At 39.0% G+C, this 8,721-nt stretch overlaps 1 protein-coding gene and 1 long non-coding RNA gene across 2 annotated transcripts; both read right to left on the reverse strand.

Annotated features, from left to right (window-relative positions):
* LOC139930452 (complement C1q tumor necrosis factor-related protein 3-like) lies at window positions 1-2,064 on the reverse strand. The gene is made up of 5 exons (XM_071923654.2): window positions 1,825-2,064; window positions 1,526-1,588; window positions 1,341-1,424; window positions 698-829; window positions 1-581 (listed from the first exon to the last, which is right to left on the reverse strand). The coding sequence occupies exons 1-5, from the start codon at window positions 1,991-1,993 to the stop codon at window positions 298-300; spliced, it is 732 nt and encodes a 243-aa protein (XP_071779755.2). The 5' UTR covers window positions 1,994-2,064; the 3' UTR covers window positions 1-297.
* A 3,771-nt stretch (window positions 2,065-5,835) lies between these two features.
* Window positions 5,836-7,886, reverse strand: LOC144542336 (uncharacterized). Its single transcript, XR_013507191.1, has 3 exons — window positions 7,748-7,886; window positions 6,668-6,783; window positions 5,836-6,469 (listed from the first exon to the last, which is right to left on the reverse strand). It is a non-coding gene; the product is annotated as an uncharacterized LOC144542336 (long non-coding RNA).
* Window positions 7,887-8,721: the final 835 nt, after the last annotated feature.

The raw sequence follows: 8,721 nt of genomic DNA on the forward strand, positions 1-8,721 counted from the left end.
CTTGAGGGTCTCATTTAGAAAGAAGAGCCCTTTGATTCTGAGGGACTGACACCAAGCTCTGACGTTTACTTTTGATATTTTAAATAGCAAAAAAAAATCTGCTATCAAACTCCGTTGTACCTGCGCTGGATATATCTTGACTTGACGTGATGTCATCTATGTTGGCCAGTTACACATCAATCAACAGACAACAAAATGAGCCTAGAAATGTAAGGTACATTGACCATAGCTGTTTATAACAGTTTTAAGTGATTCAGGGGGGATTTTTCCTTTAATACAACTGCTGTCTTGTCCTCTTCACATGGTGAACAGCAAGTGACCACTGAAGGTGCTATGGTGATTTTCACTGTCATAGATCCTTGTGTTGTGCCAGAGACGCAGAAACACGACATCTCCGACCTCCAGAAGCAGTGAGACACCATTAGAGGAAGTCCCATAACCAGACTTTTGGTGTTCATAGGCAATAAATATCTGCTGTTCATTCTTGACCAAGACTGCGCTGGAGGCAACTGAAGCATGTCCATGTGCACCGACATAGAACTGGAAGTGGTACACCCCCCTCACTGGTGCACTGAAGACACCTGGAACAAACGGCTCATTGGTCAAACAGCAAAACTCTGGAGTATTAAAGGACGACTGGGTTCTGTTTGGGTTGGTCAAGTTTGAACTCAGTAGTGCAATATAATATATAACATACCTGTGTGGGGGTTGTAGGCATTTCCGATGTTTGTGGTGACATGTTTGAAGACCAAATTGGTGTGTGCATTGAAGGGTCCAATGTGTGCACTGCCAGATGCCAGTAGTGAGGCTGAGAAAACCACCTGTTTGACTGAAATGTCACAAATATATATTTTCTTCTAGTTTCAAATATCAGTGTTGCATATTTCATGTTGCTACTGTTGTCAGTCACATTATTTACTATCATGACTTTCTTTGTCAATGTCTATAAAATACACTGCAAAATGCTATCTTTTTCTAAATATGCAAACAAAATCAAAATATTAAATGGAAAATGTTTAAAAGTGAATATAGAAGATCCAAATAACTTTTAACTAATGAAAACTGCTAATGAAACTGTTTATAAAATTTGTATAGAGATTGCATTGTACTGAGAGAGAATAAAAAAATGTCATTATGCGTAAGTTTTGGTCCTCGCATTTGATTGTAAAGTGCCATAAAAAAAGGTGCCATCTCATGCTAATTTGTATGTGTATATACATGCTTGAAAGGATGCATAAAAAAAAATGGTTAAAGCACTGCGAATTTGAAATCTATGTTCATGCTCAATCAGAACAAAACCTTTATGCTGATTTCTCACATTCAAACTTGACATACTGTACCTTTCACGTCTTTCTGCAAAGCCTTCACTTTGCTTTCAGTGATTGTAGACTCGGCTTTCAAGGAGGCAAGGGCTGCTGCTTGAGCTGAACATGAAGGTGATTTAAACATTCAGAATATGAATGTGGATAAATTCATCATGCAAAATCTGTGAGTGTTACTCGAGTCGATCATTTCTCCATAATACCTTGTAACTGTGTATTCAGCATGTCCACCTGGCTCTTCTGCTGCTCCAGCTTCACTGCCTGTGCTACAACACACACACACAATATTGATCAACAGAGGAGAACATTAATAAGAAGGATGCTAACAAACCCAGGAGGAAGACATGTTTTTATAATCTGCATTTTGGCAAAAGGCATTTTTTCAGTGTTCAAAGAAATTTCACAAAGAAGTATTTGAATGCCATCTGGTATTTTGAATACACATTCCCCCAACTGGACAGATTTTTAAAGCCGTCTGCTTCAACATCAATCTTAATCCTACCTTCATTTTCTCTCTGCAAGTAATTCACTTTTACACTCAGCTGAGCCAGTGAGACGACATGGACGTATTGCTGGGAGTCAGAGGAGATCACAGATGTAGTTGAGTTTCCTGTCTGCCCTCCACACAGACAGCAGCCCAGCAACAGCAACCCAAACACAGTGGTCCCCATGGATAGACTGGTTACCTCTTTGCTCTTCTTCAAGTAAAGTGTGTATTTCTATTCTAGTCTTTATATACAGTCCCCACACCTGTCATGTTCAGATTCAGAGCCAAAATACACCAGGAAGTTCCTGGAAAATGTGCAGCTTCTTATAATTAAGCCATTGTATGCTACCTTTGTCTCACTCATTGTATTTCCCCATTCTTACTTTGGGTATGACACTGCAAATGTCAGACTGCTAGATCATTGTGGGAACCGACTGTTCAACATGCTTTATTGGCATGAATGTCATAAGAACGTTAGTTATGTTACCATAACTCCAGATTCTATGAGTATAGGCGTAGCCCTCTAAGAGCTGTCGCTGTTGGGTTTATCCCTCTCGCGCATGCGCAGTCTGAATATTTTCTTTCCCGCCACTTACGCTACAGTGGCTACACTCAGGTCCTCAACTATAGAATATACAGCGTCCGGACCTGAGCTCTGCTCCCAAAAGCCAGTATTTTCTTTGGCCAATGTCGGTGGAGCAGGGGGCCTAAGTCTTAGACGGCTACGCCTATACTCATAGAATCTGGAGTTATGGTAACATAACTAACGTTGGTAACGCTTTATATTACAGCCCGTAATGTACAGCGTAATTACTCCGGAGTTACGGTGTAATCTTTTGTACTAACGGTGTACCAGTACAGTACGTACCAATACATATATGTATGTAGGCTACAGGGGAACAAGATGTGAAGTTATGGAATAAGGGCGTAACAATTCGGGAACTTACAAAGAACTCATACTGTAGTTATTTTTTAACTACCGGGTACCTATTCTATTATTACAGGGTATGTATGACCTACTGAGCAATAATCTGGAAGTTTGGGAGGAATTTAGAGATAACTTATACTGTAGTGATTTTTTAACTAGTGGGTACCTATTCTATTATTTCAGGGTACAGCATGACCATAAAACTGAGCAAAAATCTGGACCTTTCAGGGAAGATGGAGTGATGATTTCTGCAGCACTTAATAAATCTGATGTGATTTTATTTCAAAATGACCTTATTACCAACACACAGGCAAACTACATTACTCCTTTATAATTTTGGGGTAGGCCTACTTAAAATAACTATGGGGTACATCTGTGCGTTTACTTCGAAACAAAGGTCCAGGGGACAGTGTGTTGTCATGGATACTGTCGGCCTCTGAAGACTGTCTCAGCTGTCGTTCACCTCACCAGCAAACTTCATTACTGGACGCTTGTTTATGGCCTGGTGGCTCCGCCTGCCATCGGCGGACAGAATTCACCCACCCTAGATGTCACTCACTTGTGCTTCGGTGTAAACACACGTTGACAATTTTGAAGACATTAAAATGTTGAAAGTCTTCTCCCTGACAATTGTGTTCGACCGGCATTACGGCTCCTCAAGGTGCAAGCTTACCTTTTTTTCAGCTCTGTGCATGGCCTCCTTACGGAAGCCCTGAGAGGCAAGCGAGAAAAAAAAAAAAATCTGGTGATCCATTTTCTAAGTCTGATCTAAATTGTTTTCTCTCCTGTGTTTATGACTTAAGAACAGGTGAAAAAAAAGGTTTTGCCAGGATAATCTTTCTAAGTTCCTTAATTTTTTTTTTCCATCTGTGAAATAGGTGGGAAAAAAAAGTTTTGCCAGGTGAAAAAAAAAAAAGGTTTTGCCAGGATCGTTTTTTTCTAAGTTCATTTTTTTTTTTTTTTCATCTGTGAAAACAGGTGGAAAAAAAAGTTTTGGCAGGTGAAGAAAAAAAAGTTTTGCCAGGATCGTTTTTTTCTAAGTTAATTTTTTTTTTTTTTCATCTGTGGAAAAAAAAAGTTTTGGCAGGTGAAAAAAAAAAAAGTTTGGCCAGGATCATTTTTTTCTAAGTTAATTTTATTTTTTTTTTTCATCTGTGAAAACAGGTGGAAAAAAAAGTTTTGGCAGGTGAAGAAAAAAAAAGTTTGGCCAGGATGGTTTTTTTCTAAGTTAATTTTTTTTTTTTCATCTGTGGAAAAAAAAAGTTTTGGCAGGTGAAAAAAAAAAAGTTTGGCCAGGATCATTTTTTTCTAAGTTAACTTTTTTTTTTTCTTTCCTTCTTGGGAAAACGGGTGAAAAAAAAATATTTTTTTTGTCAGGCTCATTTTTCTAAGTGTTTGGTGTTGTAATACTCATTTCGGCCACAAGAGTGCACCACTACCCCATGTTCTAAATAGGACTAAGAGCATTCATGTTTTCTTCCAAACTCGTAATAGACGGGGTGGTGCCCGGCAACTGAATGCGGAAGAGCAAAACCCTGTTGTCTGTAGCTTAGCCTAGCACGGAAAAATGTCCAGAAAACAATCAACTGCACCTGAAAGATGGATCTATCCTAACTGGACCTGACTCAACAGCAAACGTGCAATCGGTAAGTGTCGCCACTTTGTGATTATATTTACAGTTTATTCCAAGTACAGTCAGCTGTTGAGAACATGTCGAGGTTTGCTAATGTGTAAAGTTATGTTCCATTTGCTTGTTTGCGACATTGTGTTCTTGTTTATTTTACACTCTATGATGCTTTGTTGCTAAATCAGTTGCCTTATGTGGAGAGATGTGTCCGCTAACGTAACTTGAGAATGAGAAATGGATAGGTAGTTTATGGTATTTTAGTCCGATTAGCATCGGGTAGCGACTTAGCTCCAGTTCTGATGAGACAGTTTGATGCGGGCCTGTGAATACGAGGAAGCCTGTTGGCCACAACGACAACAGTTAGCAATAGGGACAAAAACATGTGCAGCTAGAGTCGGTTGTAGGCTACCTCAGCCGGCCAAAACGAGCACCTCGTCTCGTTAACCCGTTAACAAATCCACACCAGACATTATGTAGTTATTACGTTCAATTACATCAAATTGATGTGAAGACGCAAAAGAAGAACTCTTCTTCAGGGGATACAAATACTGTCACGACACCGGCAAACATATGGTTATGTCCCATTTGGACATATGACTGTCGTAATTTATGCCAGTGTTATTCAGCTACAGCTCAACAGTTTTAGAGCTGTAGCTGAAATATTCAAAAACTGCATCTCATGGAGGCCTGCTGGTCATTCCCCCTGTACATAACATCTTACCTTTTAGAGTTGACACCTTTATTGTTTATGTCGTATGTTACATTAGTTTGTACAGTACTCACATCTACTCTAAATTGTCTGTGCTAAATAATAAACATATAATATAGATAAACGTCATTGTCAGTGTAATGTTCTTATAAAGCTAGCAAAATTCAATAAGTTACCCTTTCTCATTCCCTAGGTTACCAGAAGAATGAATCAGCTTCAGGATCCACCTACATGCATGTTGATCATCCTGGTCTGCAGCCTGTATGTTTGAATGTGTTCTCACTACAGAATGCAATGAACATTTAGAAAGCAGATTATGGGCCCTTACAGCTTAGAGGTATAGAGCAGTAAGTTTCTTTTATGCATTCTGTGCATGAATTGATTTCCCAAATAATATGGCCAACATGTGACTTTGGATAATACTTTACATGACAATAAATTTGAGTAAAATAACTGTGTTGTTATACTTTATTACACATCCATGTAGAGAACCAACTGAAAAGCACACCTAAAAGTCTTTTAGTGACAGAGGCATAGGACAAAAGTTACAGAAAAATATATATAATCCCACACACACTGTCTACACTTGCATGGTGCTTTATTTTATTTTTTATTTTTTTTATTTCAATGACTGAAATGTAATAAAGCACCATGCAAGTGTAGACAGTGTGTGTGGGATTATATATATTTTTCCCTTTACACACCCATGTAAATTAAATGTGAACCCAATAAGTAACCACAACACTGACTGTTCACAGAATACAATTATTTTATTATAGAAAAGGCATAAAAAAGGCACATGTAGAAACATAATACTGCTTGTGCAGGACCATAATGGGGTGCTGTTATGTTACAAAATCTACATCTGTGAGTGTACACAGGGGAGTGTTCCACTGTAGCAGTTACTGCAGTGTAGTAAAGTAGCGCAGTATCAATCACCAAAATGATTTACAATTTGATGTTTTTAGTTATCTGTTATGTATTCGTGGAAAACACCCAACTACAACCTGACCTTATGCCAGATAACCAAAACAACAAAAGAAGAGACTAAGTATTCAAATGAAATATATTGACAGTATGTGTACCTTCCTCTCAGCTAACAGATCCTTTGTCAGCTAGTGCTGGGGCTTTCTAGGTCGCAGGGTCAGAGTAGTGATACCAGTGTGTGTGGTGCTGTGCATATGCTGTGAGCTCCCTGATGCTGCCAGCTACGTCGGGTTCAGACTGCCTCTTGACTGAACCGAGACAAGTGGCTGCAATGACGTCCTCCTTGGCTGGCCTGTCAGACTGGGCGCACGGGTGTTCTGGGACGGGGATCTTCAAAACCTGGCTCACATAAGGTGCAGGTCCTGGAACACGTGATCAAAGATGAGGTCCATCAACTCATCGACGTAATCTGTGGAGTAACAAACACAGAAATCATAAGTTCCATTACAAGAGTGTACATCACATACTAGTGTGTAGCAAATTTGCAATTTTCATTTATAGATTACTTTATACTATAGTTTATACTTTATGACATTTGTATATTTATTGAATTTTCATATTTACAAAGTTTTGTGTGTGCAATAAAAATGTGTGTTGGTAAACCTACTGAAAGTTGGCTCAGGGGGTTGGCTAAGCAGACCCAGGGTCCTCCTCATCTTCTTCCTCCTCCATTAGGTCAAGACGGGTCTCCTGGATGGTCTCTTGATAAGTGGGGAGGTCAGGCTAGGTTGTGGAGGAACAAAGGGGACAGCTGAAGATCCAACTCTGAAATCTCTGCAATCCAAAACTACATTACCACAAACTAGAGCCCCAATAATTACTATGTAGTTGATTCTAAATGTCTCCACCACAGTCAAGGAAAATAGTACATTATAACCTCCAGAGGGCCGGTATTTCTTGTAGTGTCGTTGTTCAGGTTTTCTAGGTTGCCACAACCCCAGCTGATTACAAGACTAGACTTCCCAGACTAGGTGCAAAGACAGAACGTGAAATGTTACATCTCATCAGCCAGTAACTCCCTTCCATTCATTTGGCGTTAGAAGTGAAATATTCATGGTGACAAGAGTCCCTGATCGACAAAGTACTTTTCGAGTTTTGCCACGTTACAGTTGCGGTTGTCTCGTGTAAGGAGATGAGTCCGCAAAGTGAGCCAGAGAAGCTAACCTTAGCTAGCGGCTAGCGCTAGCGGCTAACGCTAGATTAGCTTGCTGCAAGTGGCACTAGCCCCTAACCTTGAGTACGTGTGTCCCAACGGCACCGGGTTAACGAGACGAGGTGCTCGTTTTGGCCGGCTGAGGTAGCCTACAACCGACTCTAGCTGCACATGTTTTTGTCCCTATTGCTAACTGTTGTCGTTGTGGCCAACAGGCTTCCTCGTATTCACAGGCCCGCATCAAACTGTCTCATCAGAACTGGAGCTAAGTCGCTACCCGATGCTAATCGGACTAAAATACCATAAACTACCTATCCATTTCTCATTCTCAAGTTACGTTAGCGGACACATCTCTCCACATAAGGCAACTGATTTAGCAACAAAGCATCATAGAGTGTAAAATAAACAAGAACACAATGTCGCAAACAAGCAAATGGAACATAACTTTACACGTTAGCAAACCTCGACATGTTCTCAACAGCTGACTGTACTTGGAATAAACTGTAAATATAATCACAAAGTGGCGACACTTACCGATTGCACGTTTGCTGTTGAGTCACGTCCAGTTAGGATAGATCCATCTTTCAGGTGCAGTTGATTGTTTTCTGGACATTTTTCCGTGCTAGGCTAAGCTACAGACAACAGGGTTTTGCTCTTCCGCATTCAGTTGCCGGGCACCACCCCGTCTATTACGAGTTTGGAAGAAAACATGAATGCTCTTAGTCCTATTTAGAACATGGGGTAGTGGTGCACTCTTGTGGCCGAAATGAGTATTACAACACCAAACACTTAGAAAAATGAGCCTGACAAAAAAAATATTTTTTTTTCACCCGTTTTCCCCAGAAGGAAAGAAAAAAAAAAAGTTAACTTAGAAAAAAATGATCCTGGCCAAACTTTTTTTTTTCACCTGCCAAAACTTTTTTTTTCCACAGATGAAAAAAAAAAAATTAACTTAGAAAAAAACCATCCTGGCCAAACTTTTTTTTTCTTCACCTGCCAAAACTTTTTTTTCCACCTGTTTTCACAGATGAAAAAAATAAATAAAATTAACTTATAAAAAAACGATCCTGGCCAAACTTTTTTTTTTTTTCACCTGCCAAAACTTTTTTTTTCCACAGATGAAAAAAAAAAAAATGAACTTAGAAAAAAACGATCCTGGCCAAACTTTTTTTTTCTTCACCTGCCAAAACTTTTTTTTCCACCTGTTTTCACAGATGAAAAAAATAAATAAAATTAACTTAGAAAAAAATGATCCTGGCCAAACTTTTTTTTTTTTCACCTGCCAAAACTTTTTTTTTCCACAGATGAAAAAAAAAAAAATTAACTTAGAAAAAAACCATCCTGGCCAAACTTTTTTTTTCTTCACCTGCCAAAACTTTTTTTTCCACCTGTTTTCACAGATGAAAAAAAAAAATAAAATTAACTTAGAAAAAAATGATCCTGGCCAAACTTTTTTTTTTTTCACCTGCCAAAACTTTTTTTTCCACAGATGAAAAAAAAAAAAAATT

This window comes from Centroberyx gerrardi, chromosome 14 (assembly GCF_048128805.1).
Source record: "Centroberyx gerrardi isolate f3 chromosome 14, fCenGer3.hap1.cur.20231027, whole genome shotgun sequence".
NCBI lineage: Eukaryota > Metazoa > Chordata > Actinopteri > Beryciformes > Berycidae > Centroberyx > Centroberyx gerrardi.